This window comes from Pinus tabuliformis, chromosome J, assembly GCF_031772625.1.
Source record: "Pinus tabuliformis cultivar Carrire ecotype Pingquan chromosome J, CPIR1, whole genome shotgun sequence".
Lineage (NCBI taxonomy): Eukaryota > Viridiplantae > Streptophyta > Pinopsida > Pinales > Pinaceae > Pinus > Pinus tabuliformis.
In genome coordinates, this window is record NC_142295.1 from 935,668,858 (window position 1) to 935,687,428 (window position 18,571).

The window sequence follows — 18,571 nt, forward strand, 5'->3', positions numbered from 1 at the left end:
CCAACAATTTATCATCATAAAACCTAGAGGTGGGGAAGATGCAACTAGGTTGAAATTACTCACGGAACATCCACATTGTAAAACAATGATTATTTAGTTACATCCCTCTTGGCCCCATGATGTAGGGATGACTAAAAAATATGAGATCTTGGTTTCCTTTAGCTTAAATTAGAGAGTGTAATATCCTCTTCCATGAAATACATTTGAATTCATCCATTTCAAAGGAATTACCCATGGTTAGCTAACTAGGTTCCAAGTCTCTTTGAGAATGAACACACCCCACTTCTTAGTTAAGGTCTTTCCATGATAATAGATGGTGTTTCCTCTTTGTAGTGGATACATGAAAGTGACGATGGAGAATTATTCAAATATGATAATAAATTTTAATAGTTTCTAAAGAAATACCATTTATTACTTTCTTTTTAAGGTGTCCAAGATCTTTATAGCCACAAATTCCTTCTTACATAAGATCACACAGTATAACAATTCCCCTATTTTTCCACACTCTATTAAAAACTCTAACTTTTCCCCTTCAAATTTTCTTGGCTACTCAATCATGTGTTGAGACCAGGGTTGGAATTTGGATTTCTCTTTACCCATCATATAATTTTTTTTTGACGTTTTGGGTTCTTATGCTCCCCGTCAAGAAACGTTATGTTTAGAATTTTGCCCTTCAAGAGTAATGTTCTTACAATAAATTAACCCTTCACCAATAAATGTTTGATTATAAAATTACTTTTCAATAACATAATTATGTTAAATTTTCACATATTTATCATAAGGAAAGAGACAAAATGACCGTAACACACAAATGAATTATTAAATCTTGAATCTTGGTTTGAACTTGCATGCAAACTTCACAATAAAGTCTTTGGAACTTGAAATCAATTTTCCTTGCCCCATGCATGCCATAGCATTTGCATATATGAGATATAACTAAGGATATCTTATAGGACATATAAGATGACCAACGTAGTAAAACTATTGAATGTTATCAATAACTCAAAAGTAGATTAATTAATATGGTTTATGTTATTATTTAGCATTTTTTTGGATAATGAGATATACACTAATGTTAACAACAATGAATGTATAGTATTTGAACCTTTTAAAAATTAGAAGACAAAAATTATAATAAATGGACATTGTAGATCTCTTAACATCCTGTTATAGGATTATGTTATGATTTCCTCCACTATTACATTCTTAAAGAACGAACACTTATAATATTAAATGTGGTAAAAGCATGCTCTCATCAAATCCTTCCTTCTATTTATCATCAAATTGTAGCAAAATCAATATATATATACAAAAAAACCATTGTGTATTAAAGTAACATTAAATAAAATCATAAAAAAACTCACTTTAACTAACTAGTTAGTTTACTTTTTAGACAAAATAATTTGTTTGAAATTTCAAAATAATTTTCATCTTGGTCTATTATTTAGAGACTATACTCTTTAATATAACTTATAGACATATCAACTAAAAATTATGGAGATTTCAACAAAAAAAATATTGAACAATTGAAACATGTTTATTTTTCATATGGAAAGTATATAATAAATCCTAGGTAAAGTACTTGATCATTATCCATTGCATATATTTCAAGTATCATTTAAAGACAACAATTTATATTATACCACCAAAAAGTTTTGATCCAAAAAAATCCAAAAATAATAAAAACAAACCAAATTTAAATGAGAAACTTCACAATGAAATGAAAGAAACATAGTTCAAAATCCAAGTTATGATATTTTTAGAAAGAAACATATTTTCAACCATTAAATCAATTTATACTATACAATTATTATAACGTCAAATATATAGAATTTTAAAGATAGAAAAGAAAAAAGATAAAAATTTCCTCCCACCATGCACTTAAAACTCCCGAGGCAACATGCCCAACGATCGGGAAGAATCCTGCTATTCTTCAAATTACTCACAACTGGTTAAAATGTAAACCCCTCTCGCGAACTAATAAAGAGAAACGTGTTTCTAGTGCCAATAATAGATTGTAATACGCAAACTTTCAGGCAAAGGGAAGCCTCGACTTTATGATGTATAAGAAGTTGTCTATAACGCGATTTTTTGAAAGTTTTTTCGGCCAGTTTTTTTGGTCGAAATCCGGCAGGAATTTATTGGAATCGCAATTTTGATAGCTAGTTTCTGCACAATGAAAGCGTCCCAGGGGTTTTCGAGGGTGCTGAATCCAAATATGCAGTTAAAAAACCATTTTAACTGCAACAAATCAAGATTTAACCTCAATTTCTTCCGCCCGATTCCGTCACAGGAATCTCCAAAAAATCGCATTATAGACAACTCCTTTGTATAACACTATTAGGTTGCTTTACGTCTCACCCTACTTCCACAATAAGAGAAATAAAAATATATTGAGTGGATGTTGACTTGATTATTTCCTTATACTATTCATCATTATCGCATAATTTGACTCGTGGGACGTATTTTTATACGGTTAAATGGATTGGGATCTTCTCAATGATCTTTCACAGCCTGTCTAGTTTGGGGGAAGAGATCTTTCAGTCTGATAACAGATCCCGGCTCATTTCTTTATTTGTTAATGTGATCCTCTGTCAGCTATCAGGATTCGATTGGGATTTTATACTGAACTGGATAGACCGAAGTGATCGAATACTAATCTGGTTGCAGATGTTCGTGGACCCACACGCTCGTCTGTAAATTGTGGGCAAAGATTCCATAATTGACGTCAAATATGAGCATTCCTTCTTTGTTGTCTTCATCAGTTTTCTCTTACGGCGATGTAGCTAGCACGTTTTACATCAGAGGAGTGTCGAGTACTTGCAAACCATTTCTGCCAACGCAAGACCCATTTGCATCGAGTGACAATACTGATCATCATGTCCACAGATTTAGTTTCTTCGATACTTACGACTCTGAGAACTCAGGCGACCTTTGGAATCCCCAAATGCAAATATTCTGCAATTATAGTCCTCCAGCTGATGCTCAGTCTTGGAATAGATTAGGAGACTCCGTCACGACAGACAAAAGGAATCACAAAATGATTGAAAGACAGCGGCGTAAAGAAATCAAAGTGCTTTTTTCACAGCTTAGATCAGTGCTACCAGAAGAAAATCTCCGGGTATGTTTTTTTTCCGCTCAATATCTGGGGTTTTAGACATCAACAGTATTCTCTAGGGTTTTTTTCGAAAGAACTGTTGTGCTCCCAGAAATGCATGCTTTCTAAACCGAACCAGTGATTTGTTAGAAATGCTAGTTTATAAGGTAATAACAGACTGGTTAGAAATGCATATCGAGTCACAGAGTCGTTGAAGGTTCTAAATAAATAGAACAAATTTGCTAAGCTGAATATTTGTTAGACAACAATATTTTTGGTCGAATTTTACAGAGGATGGCTGTCATGTTTGAATTTTAATAGAATAAAGTATTTTTTATTGTGTAAGAATAAGACCACGTTGACAAAAACGAAAACAATTCGCATTCTGAAGACCAAGCTTTTCTACAAAGCGTTGTGCATTATGGAGAAACTAAGATTCTCCTGATTTTGTTAAATGAACAAAGCGGGTAGATACTATGGAGAAACTAAGATTCTCCTGATTTTGTTAAATGAACTAAGGGGTAGATATTATCCAGATAGAGATGAAAACAAGTGTAGTTTTAACTATCTAAATAAACCTGTAAAATGTATACGACGATAAAATTCTTAACAATTGATATGAGAACCAAGCCGCGTATAACTACTCAGAGGGCCTGTCGCCTATTTCTCTGGTTTTCCCTATCATGTAAACCAGATTTAACCTCCAATTTGAAGTCAATAGAGTGCATCTATATTCTAAGATGTCAGATTAACATCTATTATTATGAAACTTGACACCCAACAACAACAGCAATATGCTCATGAAGTTCTCCGTGTACATGTATTTGTGGTTTGTTGGAAAAATGCCACCATGTCTCCCTTTTCCAGTTGTTTGAGTTTTCGTTTGTTTAGAATGTTTGTGTTAAGAATGGAAAAAAATGCATCAGAGATTTATTCTTAACACTTAGATAGATTACATAGGAAATATCAACCATAAATTAGTGTAACTGAATTATATATCAACTGAACTGTATCTGTATTGGATTTTAATTGATTGTGATACTTCGAAGGGAAATTACTACACCTCGCAGTTTGTTGGAATTAGATTCTTTGACAATCCCCTTAGTTACAACCACAAAAATTTAAAATAACATGCCTCTCTAAGTATAGGTTGTCTAAGCATATATTTGACTTATTCAAAAATTTAAAATAACATGCCTCTCTAAGTATAGGTTGTCTAAGCATGTATTTGACTTATTCAAAAATAGTCTTATATGTGGACTACTTCCACATGTCATTTTCTGTTTTGTGCTATAACATAATTTTATAGTAAAAAATTATCACTTCACGAACAAATTACATGAAAATTTTCATTAATGTTTTCATCATATAGGTTGTCTTCAAAGTTCATTTCTGCACTTTCTATGAATACTTTATCAATGCATGCTGTTGGAAGTCATGCTTCAAGGAACTTTAATTTTTCTTCATAATTTGTTGCTTCCTCCTGTTTCCCTGTTGTTGCTTACATCTGCATGCTAATATTCAAAATTAAGATTAAAAACGTTTGTAGGATCATATTCTTTCTGCTCTATAATGAGAGATTTCTCTTTGTGGGCTTCCTTCTCTGGCTCTACCTCTATCTCTTCCACTTCTTTACGAACTTGTGTTGTCGCAAACAGGTCACCTTCTAGATTAGTTTTCAGGCTCAAGTGGGCTTCTCTCACCGAATATCACCATGTCGATCTAATGTTTGTGTTGCATCATTTGGAACCATTCATCATTAGCCAATAATTCTTCATTAAAGTTTACATCAACAATATTAATTGTGGGATTCACCATAGCATTGAATATTCCAATGACAACTGCCTTATCATTAACAAGCTCTATTGTTGGATTCACCAAATCTTCATCTGCTTGTGGTTGTTCACAGTGGGATTCAAGAGCATATGTGAGTTCTTTCTCTGCTACTTTTACAAATTTTTTACAATCATCATCCACTTGTGGGATTCATCAAACTCTTCATCTTGAAATTGATTACTCCTTACACCAAAACTCCTCTCAAGGGTATCCCAAACCTCCTTGGATGACTTTGCATGTACAATGAGGGGTATAATGTTGTCATCTAGACATTCGCTTTTCTTTTCCTTTCTAAATCTTTCAAGAAGATCTTGAAAATCTCCTCTTTTCGGTTTGACTTTCTTATACTTTGAGGCTTTCCCATTTGTTGAGTGTTGGCTGACTACAACTCACCAACAAATCTATAATAAAATCATCTCTGTGAAGGCTTCCTTGCTGCTTCACTTCTAAAAAAATATTAATTCTACAGTTTTTTCCTTAAAAAACAACACTTACACAAAATCTTTCACAAACATTAAAACCCATTTTTTATATTTTTCCCAAAAACAACACTCACACAAAATCTTTCACAAACACCTTAAAACCCTTTTTTTATAATAACCCATATGTTTTTTTGGGGGTGGAAATGTCTTTTTGAAAAACACTTTCCAAATAAATCCTCTTTTGCAAAATCGCATAAGACCTCCTTTTTACAACGAAATTCCCTTCAAAAACACCCTTAAAATACTTTTAAGGAATCTTAACGTAATTAAGAAATAACCCATATGAATTTTGCCGCGTACATTTCACTTTTCAATCGTGCTCCCAATCTGCCTTGTGCTTCATGATCCGAAGTAAATTTCGTACGCCTTTTTAAATTGAATTTGACACCGATGCTCAGGGAATTGACCTCGTGCCGTGCCTGGAGGACCTTCATTTTTTTATATATTATGAATAATGATCTGTGGCGTGAGGAGAACGCTGTTTGAGCAAAATCGCTAAAGGGACGAGATGTAATGCGGCTAGCTCCGCTGCTTAATGCCGGTGCGCGTTACGGTGAACCCTATCGAGAACATTTTTTAAATTCTTACTCTCTCCTTCGTCCCTCTTTCTGAACTTGCCTCTTTCGCAGCAACGGTCTTGTTTGCAGCAGGAATGTTGGCTTTTTCAAATAGGGGAGGCATCTCACGTATATCTCGCATTCACTAGGTTTTCTGCTCTTTTTTATGTTAATACACACACATGAAATGTTTCTCTCATGGAGTTTTATACAACCTAGTCTCTTTTTTCTGTTCTCAAAGAGCCTTATGCATATTGAGCTTTGATATTATGAAGGGAAAAATGCGTAACATAAATTTACTATTCTCTATATTATCAACCGTTAAATAGATTACATAGGGAATTACATAGGGAACAACAACAATGATTAAACTACATCCTACTTTTCAACCGAATTAAATTAAACTTAAATGAACAATTACAACACCTAGAAATGATTAAAATCAGATTCTCCAAACAATTTTTTTACTCCCAAAATTGTGTCTGTATAACGTTCAATACATATCCTTCATGGCGGGATACCCAAGAATAGAATGTCACCATTCAACTGAAAAATATAAATCTATCATAGTGATATGAAACAAATACCAAATATCTCAAGCACATATGAGACATGGTTGTTGTCTCTTAGGTATGGTTACATAGGAGTCTTACCTCCTTTGCAAAAAATAATTGATGGTTAAAAGACGGCCTATATTGAATGAAAAAAAAAAAAAAAATTAAGTTGCATCTTTGGAAAACATGAGAGACACAACTTTGTAATAGCCTTCTATATAGCCAAGGGGCATCTAGAAATAGTTGCCATAGATTTATACCAACCTATGCAAACTCAAAAAAACTTTTTAAAGTTGTATCTTTGGAAAACCTGAGAGACACAACTTTGTAATAGCCTCCTATATAACCAAGGGGCATCTTGAAATAGTCGCCATAGATTTATACCAACCCATGCAAACTCAATCCATGGGTGGAAAATTTTACTTGTAAATGTTTGTTGATGATTTTAGTTTAAATTTTGACTATATTTCTTCAAAAAAATAAATTTGAAACATGTGCAAAGCTTAAAGAATTTAATGGTATATTGGGAAATCAAAGTGAAAAAGATGGTAGTGTTTTTATCACATCGAGGAGAAGACTATGACAATTTTGAAATTTTGGTAGATAGTAAGAGATTAAAAGGTAGTTAACCACCACATATACTCCATACAAAAATTGAATGGATAAAAGGAAGAATTAGACTATCATGAACTTCACAAAGAGAACGATCAAAGCTAAAAAAACTTCCAATCGTTTTCTTTCTTAAGTTGCTCAAGTTGTTTTCAGTTCAGTATACATATATTGATATACTAAACAAAGAGTAAAAAAAGTAAATTTATGTAATAAACATCGAGTTACACAAGGTCAAGGGTCTCTCACTTCAAAAAAAAAAAAATTGTTGCATTTCTTATGCATATATCCCAAAATATATAAGAAGAAAGTTTTAGAGTTAGAGTAAAAGTGCATCTTCGTTGGGTATAATGCATAGTACAAGATTCTATGTAGATTATATAATAGAGTCATAAATAATTTTTTTATGATCATATATGTAAAATTTCTCGATGAAAAACATGCAACTGACCAAAAGAAAGTTACCAATTTCTCCAAATATATGAGCAAGAGGAAAAGCAAATACCTCAACAAAGTAAATCAAAGTTATATGTGCAAACTCAAGAATAAAAATATGGAAATAGTTCTTCCAATAATGAGTAGGTTCAATGAGAAATCTGAAAACAAGGAATATGCATTAATCAACACACTCATTTTTCCTTGTTATCCTCTTAACTTAGTTATTTCAAAGAAGCAATTAATAAGGAATATTGGGTACATGTCATTAATGAAGAGCTTGAATCAATGGAAAGGGAAAGGAATGAAACATGTCATCTTCTTTATTCGCTATTAGATTAAATTAACATTGGTTTTAAATGTATTTACAAGATAAAATTGAATGAGAAAAGAAAGAAAGAGAAACTTGAAGGACGGCTAGTTGGCAAAGGGTTTTTTCCTAATAGAACATGGACTATAAAACATTTTATAAAATCGTAATGTTAGATACTATTAGTGTTGTGTCAACCACAGTAACCCGGAACAAATGGCTAGTTAGATGTAGGTAAAAGTTAAACCTTTTTAATCAAAATTTAGAAAATAATGAATGTTTAACTAAATCCCTAGGATTTGAATAAATGTTGAACAGTACAAAGCATATAGGATGATTTTTTTTTAACCAAGTTCCAATATCTTGATATGGCCAAATTGACTATCATTTGTTGAATATTTGGCTCACAGTGAAGCAAATGAACAATGAAATATTCTTATAACTTTTTTATATGTTAATGATATGGTATATTTGATGTCAGATGATTTTAAAATTACCATCAAAAAATAGTTCGAGATGACAGACTCCGATGACCAGTTTTTCTCTGAATTAGAGTTAACCAATGTAGTCAATTGATATTCCTATAAGAAAAAGAAAGATAAAAATATCAAGTGCAACAACAAAAAATAATATGAATTATCAACAGTGGTTCAGTACTCTAGGCTTCTAGTGAGCCTCATCTACTTTACTGCAACCGTGGTTGATGTTATGATATTATATATGTAGGAAGTAATCTTACTCGATATTATATATGTGGGAGCTAATCTCACTCAATTCATAGAAAAAGAATACACTTACAGGATTGATACTTTGATGGTAGCATTACTGACACGTTTTTTCATTTATGCAAAAGTAGATGTTATAATATCATATATGTCGCTATTGGAGTCTTCAATTAATCTCACTCAAATCATATTAATCTTTGTAGTGGATACATGAAAGTGACGATGGAGAATTATTCAAATATGATAATAACTTTTAATAGTTTCTAAAGAAATACCATTTATTACTTTCTTTTTAAGGTGTCCAAGATCTTTAAGGTGTCAAATCAGGAACAAGCAAAGAGACTTTCTGTGGGGAAAAGGTGAGGAAAAGAAGAAATGGGCACTGGTAGCTTGGGACAAACTTTGCATGCCCAAACCTCATGGGGGTCTAGGTCTCCATGACCTGGAAACTCTTAAAAAAATTTTGGGGGCCAAACTTTGGTGGAGATGGCTGAAGGAATCTAGCAACCCTTGGGCCAAGCTCTGGAAGGAGAAATATGAAAAAAACTGGAGAGAGGGGGACTTGATCAGAATGACAGGGCAAATAAGGGGTTCTCATATCTGGAATAATGTGTGGGAGAACAGAGCTTTAGTTCAGAATCACAGCTTCTGGGAGATTGGGAATGGAAACCTTGCCTAGTTTTGGGAGGATAACTAGCAGCAGGAATCCAACTTAAGTAGAGAAGGACTGCACATTCTCATAGAGGAAACTGTTAACAAAGGAATTAAAAAGGTTAGCGACTTTTGTGATAAAACCAGAAATAGTGGCAAGTGGATAACTTGGAAAATACCAATTAATAGTGAAGAATCTCCTCTGAAGACCCAAACAGAAACTCTTGCCAAAATCCTGGAAAAGAGGAAAATTTTGATCTCGTCATCCCCAAATCAACTTAGATGGGGAAGAAGCAATGAGGGTAATTTCAACCTCAAAGAAGCCAAAGATGTGGTCACTAGATACAATTTTTCCAACCTGGATAACACTTGGAAAGACCTATGGAAGCAACCTCAATGGATGAAAATCAAGTTGTTTATGTAGATGGTGCATCACAAAAAGATTTTGACTTAGGAGAATCTCAGAAAGAAAAGTTTTGCAAGACCTTCTAGATGGAAGTTATGTGGTATCCAAGAAGAGACAAGGGATCACCTTCTCAGCCTCTGGACCTTCACCTCTACCCTAAGGAATTGGGCAGCCTGTATCTTTAGACAAACTGACAGAGATGAAAACAACATCTCAAAAACCTTAAGGGATTGAAGGAATAAGCTCTCGGAGAATGACACTATCAACTCAGCCTGGACCCTGATCCTAGGCTTCCTAATTTGGAATGTCTGGAAGGAACGTGATAACAGAATCTTTAAGGAAAAATCCAGCCCGCCCCAAATCATTATAAATAATCTCCTCAAGCAGCTCAAAGAGACTATTAAAACGTTTCAGAAGCACCCTACTGAGAATTTGCCTTCTCATCAGGATGCCCAAATTCTTCATCTTTTGGGCCTATAGAAGATGGTCTCTCAGAGCTCAATCCAGATTCCATCTCGTGCTACCATGAGGCAGGACTTCTAGCGTCCCCCCCTGGGTACTTAAAATTAAATACAGATGGATCCTCGAAAGGTAACCCAGGGGAAGCAGGGTATGGAGGTGCCATCAGAGATGATAAGGGGAATTTAATAATCATCTTTCACAATGACTTGGGGAATGCTACCAACAACATGGCGAAACTGATCGCCATAGAATGGGGATTAGAGATTCTGAGAAATCTCAACATGAGGAACTCCATAATAAAAGCTGATTCTGAATTAACAATCAATTCTATAAAAAGAAATGCTAATGGCTCGAACCGTGAGAATGTCTCGCACCACTGGAGACTGTTGCAAGTTTATCGGCGCATTCGATCACATCGGAGAATCCTGAGAACCCTTAGCTTCGCTCATGTATGTAGAAATGCCAACAGAGTGGCGGACCAGCAGGCAAATGAAGGGGTGCTCTGCAAGAATGATTAAAGTTTTTATAATTGGGAAACTATGCCTGCGGGGAATTTGAGAGAAGAATGCTACAGTCTGGCTCACATGTACAATGAGTTTTTTCTCATGTCGGGCAGGGAAGAGAATGGCGGACCAGGGTTCATCTAGCCTCTACTCCCAATCGCATTGGTTGAAGGCTCTCTTCTCGATGGCAGGAGCAAAAGAACAAGTAGTTTCATTCACAGAGGATGCAAAGGTAAAGCCATTTTGTGGTTTATTGCGCACATCCAAGACTTAAAGTGGTTTTTCAAGGTTTGCCTCTGATGCCATTCATCAATCAACACGTGGCAGTGGGCGGAGAAAGAATACAGCCCATATCACATGGGTTATCCTTGTGATTCTTCTCTGTGTGATATTCTCCTCGGCCATTCGATTCAAGAAGGGAAGATCAACGACTCTAGTACATTGAGCTAGTTCGGGGAATTTTACTTCGTGATTTTTGAGGTTAATGTGTGGACTCCTGGAGGGTGGTACTCTTAGTTGCATGAGTCTTAGCCCTCGGGCATAACCGTTTGATTCTTTATTTGGACTCTTTTTTCCTTATGTGTTCAGAAGTTTGTTTGTTAGTGGGTCATTTGTTGTAAAGGTTTGCAGCCCGTTGTTTAGGGTAGACAAACCTCGGTGATGCCTGTTGACTTTTTCCGGGACTTGTAACATAGTTCTGTATTTTTTAACCTTTCAATGAGATTCGATAAACACTCTTGCTTTAGAAAAATTAAAGGGGAGTGGTGGATAATCTAATTCCAACGACCTGCTAGGTGTCAAAATAGTCCATCAAGGTGTCCTAGTTCAGTTTCAATTAGTCTAGTTTAGTATAGTCTCACTCCAACCATTTAATGGTGATGTCTCCAATGTAATATTATTGAACTATTTCAAAATATTGAGAAGAGCAATCTTTATTTTACGTTTTTCATTTCTTATCAATAACTCCCTTATAAGACCCATATAAGGAAAGGAAAGGGTGAAAGGGGATGGATTCTGACCAACAACTGAGGGATTTTGAACTTTGGAATCTTTAATTATAGTGGAATGGAAAATAGGGTTATAACAACAACATGTGCCTCTATGGGAAGAATTTTTTAAGAATGTAAATCTAGAAGTTAGGAGTTTAGGGTTTAAAATCGATACAAAGTATGGAAGCTTTTTCCTTTAAGTCTTGGGGAGTATTTGAGAGGCTTGTTCTTACGTCCTCAACTTTAATCCAAAAGGATATTGAAGAGCCAATTTCATAGTATTTTTTTATCATTGAAAGGATATAAATATTCCATATTTGTCGTAGGATTTTCATTCGAAGGGAAACAATTCAAAGTCAACGGCTTGGAATCATTCCATGTCTAAATTCACTCTAATTTCTTTTGAAATTTAATTCAATAGATTAAAATCTACACACATATAGGAATACAGATGTAGTTATTCCTTGGGAATATTAGAGGGATGTGGGGAAGATGCAATGAGGTTGAAACTGATAATGGAACATCCACTTCTAGATGAAATTATAGGAACTTACTATTTAGATACATATTCGTTGGCCTCATGATATAGGGAGCACTAGAAATTATGATATTTTGTTCTTAATTTAGCTTAAATTAGAAATTTGGGATTTGAGTTCATCATTTTCAAATCATTTTCAAAGGACTTACAAGTGATTAACTAACTATGTCCTCAATCTCTTTGAGAATGACCACACCCCACTTCCCAACCAGAGTTTTGCCATGATAACAATTGATGTTTCTTCTTGGCAGTGCACACATGAGGGTGACAATGGGGATTTATTGAAGCATCAGAACAAAAATAAATAATTTCTTAACAGGTTACATGTATTTCTTTCACTTTGAGGTATGCAAGATGGTTATGGCCAAAAGTCCTTAGATGACATCAAAAGATATGGGAGTCACCATATTCATTGGATAACACTCTCTATTAAAAGCTCCAACTTCACCCCTTTAGCTTCACTTAGCCACCCAATCATATGGGTTGAGGTAGATAATTTTTTTATTAAAAAAACGAGCGAGAATTATATAGATTCACATTTAGATGATGGAATCATTGTGTGATGTGTTGATTGAATTCTTTCTCTTGTATGCTTCATGATTTCACGACCATTCATTGTATCCATAGTTCGTAAAGTAGATTCAAGTATATTGTTTTAGTAAATTACAATTAGTAGTTTGAATCTACAAGGAATTTCTACAAAAGGGTCACAAGGAATAATCTAACCAAAAGGGGTGAAGTCGCATATATATAAAGGACACACACGATGGATGGGGGAAAGAACAACACATCAAATATACAAGTCAAGGGACAGGTGGGAAAGTCGTAAGGCAAAGAGGAGAAGTGAAGCATTAAGAGGCAAAGAAGATTAGAGGTAGCAAAACCAATAGCAAGGGAGCTTAGCTGCGTTTTCACTTGGAAGACAAACCAAGAAAGTCAAGAAGCAACTAAAGGGACCCACGAGTAGGGTAGAGATGACCCATTGGGTCAGTTAAGCCGAGTATAACATGTTTCTAAGAATGTAAATTTGTTTTATTAGGGGTTAGGCCTTTGTATTGGACCCTCATGTAAAGAAGTTTTACATTGTTTAATAAAAGTAGAAGGTTGAAGGGTTGTTCCATGCAAATTTTGTATTGTGATGATGATGTTTTCAATGATGTAAATTATTTACATGTATTGCACATGAATGTAAGTTAATTGACGTATTGTGACAATAATTTAAAATATTACTAGCAAAGTAATGAAAACTATATTTAGGGGCAATAATTTAAAATACTCCTCCAAAAGAAATGGAAAACACTTTTAGAGGTGATTGTTAGAAAGCCCCCGGAAAAAATTCAAATTTTCAAGACTTTCAATGGGGTGTCAAAAACTCCCCTAAATCCATAAAAAAAAACTTTTATAGTTTGTTTTGTCAAGACTGTCACAAGCCAAACCACCTCTAAAGGCCTTTTTTTAGTGGCACAGGTGTCAATACATGCCAAGTGCCAAGTGTTAGTGCACTGTAAGTGGAAAATATTCCTATGCTACTTCTCTCCTACTTTCCAATAATTGATCTCAAATAAATTTAGTCTTAAAGCATGCTAAACCATTCCAAAATATGCGAAAGCGTACCAAGGCATCTCAACACATGTCAGGCATGCTAAGATTTTCCAAGTGCCAACACATTCCATTTTCCAATATGTGTGAGGGAGTGTTATGCATGCTATGGAATGGGAGGGCATGTTGAAGAGTTCTAATAAATACCAAGGAGTGTTAGGCAGTATTAGGGTAACACAAGGGTGTACCAGGTCAATTTTTTTTGAAATGAATGAATATTGAGGAGTGTTAGGCGTCTCACATTAATATAATTGATTGAGCTTGATTATGTATTAAAAAATGTGGTTTCTACAAACACTAGTCGAACTTCTTCTAAATGGAATTTGCTAGATAATAAACCTAATAGAGATGAATCATGTGTTCGCTCATAGGAAAACTATATTCCCATTGCTTGATGGAAATGATACACACTAATTATTCCTTAACAAATTGATTAAATGCAACGACTGTGGCCTCAGACACATAATGAAAAAGGCTCCATAACAATGGTCTTAAATCGTTATCTTTGGACAAAAAATATGGAAAGAGTCACACAACATTATCAAAAAATCATTGGAATGAACAATGATGACAAAAAAAAATTATCGCCACAAAATTTAACCAAAAAGAGAATTGGTGATGATCGTAAATTCATTGAAAATGTCTTTTGTCAGAAACCTTAAAGCGTTGTCACTCTATGCACTTACAAAAATGTTTTTTAAGGACCATCACCATATGAAACGTTAGTGACGAACCTTCGAGGTCCATCATATGCATTACCTTCACCAATGACCTTTTTTTTTGCAGTGCGTATTATTGTAGTACTTGTTAGGTGGTCATATTTTTGTTCCTAGACTAAATTAATCATTCATGTTAGTCATTTTTAGTTGTATTACTTATTTGTCAGTCATATATTTTTAACTCAAGACTAAATTAGTCGTTTTTAGTTGGGTCACTTAAGATTACTCATTATTGGTAGCATTGCACTTGGAAAAATTGTGGTGACTAACTTTTTTAGTCACCTAGTCACTAATTTCTCATTTTCTACTAGTGTTATTATTTCTTTAGGTTTCCCACAATACACCTCAAAGTTAATATCATAGATGGTAATTGTTCTTAAAACATTGTCTTCACATGTGTCTTCAAACTCATGTATAGATAATGTTATTTTCCCACTACGTACGATTGATCCACCTTCAATAGGTTATAGGTCATGTATATAACCCTAGCGACATTTATGATGTTGATATTCATTACCAATATTTCATTTTGCTTATATTTCATCTTATTAAATCATTTTGTCTCATAAAGAATAACCATTCGAAGCCTTTTACATCACATTAACATTCTTATAGAATATTTCTTCTTGGTGATTCGTAACCCTTACTAGTTTTACAAGATGATATTACTAGTTCATTTAGGGATTTTTATCTATTGATTAAGAAATTATATACGGTGCCTAAAAGTGAAATATTTTCCCTCTATTTTTCTACATATCTTTGATTCCTTTCATTGATTTTTTGCCCAACATTGGCATCCCCATTGTAGAGGATTTAAATTCCTCCTAATTGGGATTGTATAAATCGATGGAAAGGTTACAAAAAAATTCCATCCTAACGGGAGAGTGAGAGGGATGGAAAGCACCAAGAGAAATGATTAGAGAATGGAAGTGAGGAGAGGACCATTAGTAGAGATAGTTAGGGTAGGGATGATTTGATGCACCACATTTTACATAAAGGAGTTGAAGTACATGGATAGAGAGTGGGGATGATGCACATAAATTGTTGAATGCCACTAGAGAGGGATCCTTAAAAGATATATATGAGAAGGGGAATATGGAAAATAACGAAGTAGCACAACCTATGCCTTTAGAGGAAGAATTTTTTAAGACTCTAAATCTACAAGCTAGGAGTTTAGTATCTAAAACTTACAAAAATTATGGAAGTTTTCCCTTTAATTGTTAGGGAATTTTGAGGTGCTTCACCTTATTATTGCAACTTCAATCCAAAAGGCTATTTAATAGCCACTTTTCTAGAATTTTTGAACACTATAGGAAGACAAAGATTCCATATTTGTTGTTGGATTTGCATTTGAAAAGACATAGTTCATAGCCAATATCTTAGAAGCATCCCCAATGTAGATTCACACTAATTTATTTTGAAATTTTATTCAGTAGATTAAAATCTACGCAAATGTAGGAACATGCATGTAGTCCTTGCTTGGGAATAACTTTACAAACATACATTTCCAACAAATTTTTCTTGATTTCCAACAATTTATCATCATAAAACCTAGAGGTGGGGAAGATGCAACTAGGTTGAAATTACTCACGGAACATCCACATTGTAAAACAATGATTATTTAGTTACATCCCTCTTGGCCCCATGATGTAGGGATGACTAAAAAATATGAGATCTTGGTTTCCTTTAGCTTAAATTAGAGAGTGTAATATCCTCTTCCATGAAATACATTTGAATTCATCCATTTCAAAGGAATTACCCATGGTTAGCTAACTAGGTTCCAAGTCTCTTTGAGAATGAACACACCCCACTTCTTAGTTAAGGTCTTTCCATGATAATAGATGGTGTTTCCTCTTTGTAGTGGATACATGAAAGTGACGATGGAGAATTATTCAAATATGATAATAAATTTTAATAGTTTCTAAAGAAATACCATTTATTACTTTCTTTTTAAGGTGTCCAAGATCTTTATAGCCACAAATTCCTTCTTACATAAGATCACACAATATAACAATTCCCCTATTTTTCCACACTCTATTAAAAACTCTAACTTTTCCCCTTCAAATTTTCTTGGCTACTCAATCATGTGTTGAGACCAGGGTTGGAATTTGGATTTATCTTTACCCATCATATAATTTTTTTTTGACGTTTTGGGTTCTTATGCTCCCCGTCAAGAAACGTTATGTTTAGAATTTTGCCCTTCAAGAGTAATGTTCTTACAATAAATTAACCCTTCACTAATAAATGTTTGATTATAAAATTACTTTTCAATAACATAATTATGTTAAATTTTCACATATTTATCATAAGGAAAGAGACAAAATGACCATAACACACAAATGACTTATTAAATCTTGAATCTTGGTTTGAAATTGCATGCAAACTTCACAATAAAGTCTTTGGAACTTGAAATCAATTTTCCTTGCCCCAGGCATGCCATAGCGTTTGCATATATGAGATATAACTAAGGATATCTTATAGGACATATAAGATGACCAACGTAGTAAAACTATTGAATGTTATCAATAACTCAAAAGTAGATTAATTAATATGGTTTATGTTATTATTTAGCATTTTTTTGGATAATGAGATATACACTAATGTTAACAACAATGAATGTATAGTATTTGAACCTTTTAAAAATTAGAAGACAAAAATTATAATAAATGGACATTGTAGATCTCTTAACATCCTGTTATAGGATTATGTTATGATTTCCTCCACTATTACATTCTTAAAGAACGAACACTTATAATATTAAATGTGGTAAAAGCATGCTCTCATCAAATCCTTCCTTCTATTTATCATCAAATTGTAGCAAAATCAATATATATATATACAAAAAAACCATTGTGTATTAAAGTAACATTAAATAAAATCATAAAAAAACTCACTTTAACTAACTAGTTAGTTTACTTTTTAGACAAAATAATTTGTTTGAAATTTCAAAATAATTTTCATCTTGGTCTATTATTTAGAGACTATACTCTTTAATATAACTTATAGACATATCAACTAAAAATTATGGAGATTTCAACAAAAAAATATTAAACAATTGAAACATGTTTATTTTTCATATGGAAAGTATATAATAAATCCTAGGTAAAGTACTTGATCATTATCCATTGCATATATTTCAAGTATCATTTAAAGACAACAATTTATATTATACCACCAAAAAGTTTTGATCCAAAAATAATAAAAACAAACCAAATTTGAATGAGAAACTTCACAATGAAATGAAAGAAACATAGTTGAAAATTCAAGTTATGATATTTTTAGAAAGAAACATATTTTTAACCATTAAATCAATTTATACTATACAATTATTATAACGTCAAATATATAGAATTTTAAAGATAGAAAAGAAAAAAGATAAAAATTTCCTCCCACCATGCACTTAAAACTCCCGAGGCAACATGCCCAACGATCGGGAAGAATCCTGCTATTCTTCAAATTACTCACAACTGGTTAAAATGTAAACCCCTCTCGCGAACTAATAAAGAGAAACGTGTTTCTAGTGCCAATAATAGATTGTAATACGCAAACTTTCAGGCAAAGGGAAGCCTCGACTTTATGATGTATAAGCAGTTGTCTATAACGCGATTTTTTGAAAGTTTTTTCGGCCAGTTTTTTTGGTCGAAATCCGGTAGGAATTTATTGGAATCACAAGTTTGATAGCTAGTTTCTGCACAATGAAAGCGTCCCAGGGGTTTTAGAGGGTGCTGAATCCAAATATGCAGTTAAAAAACCATTTTAACTGCAACAAATCAAGATTTAACCTCAATTTCTTCCGCCCGATTCCGTCACAGGAATCTCCAAAAAATCGCATTATAGACAACTCCTTTGTATAACACTATTAGGTTGCTTTACGTCTCACCCTACTTCCACAATAAGAGAAATAAAAATATATTGAGTGGATGTTGACTTGATTATTTCCTTATACTATTCATCATTATCGCATAATTTGACTCGTGGGACGTATTTTTATACGGTTAAATGGATTGGGATCTTCTCAATGATCTTTCACAGCCTGTCTAGTTTGGGGGAAGAGATCTTTCAGTCTGATAACAGATCCCGGCTCATTTCTTTATTTGTT

General features: G+C 33.6%; 1 protein-coding gene across 1 annotated transcript; it reads left to right on the forward strand.

Moving 5' to 3' along the window:
* Nucleotides 1-2,734: 2,734 nt before the first annotated feature.
* Nucleotides 2,735-10,642, forward strand: LOC149229847 (uncharacterized). The gene is made up of 2 exons (XM_089381142.1): nt 2,735-3,059; nt 10,110-10,642. The coding sequence occupies exons 1-2, from the start codon at nt 2,735-2,737 to the stop codon at nt 10,640-10,642; spliced, it is 858 nt and encodes a 285-aa protein (XP_089237268.1).
* The last annotated feature ends 7,929 nt before the right edge of the window (nt 10,643-18,571 follow it).

Coding starts and splice junctions, on each gene's coding strand:
- LOC149229847 (XM_089381142.1), top strand. CDS start 2,735: ATGAGCATTCCTTCTTTGTTGTCTTCATCAGTTTTCTCTTACGGCGAT. Junction 3,060..10,109: donor AATGATTGAAAGACAGCGGC/GTAAAGAAATCA, acceptor CCTTCTCATCAG/GATGCCCAAATTCTTCATCT.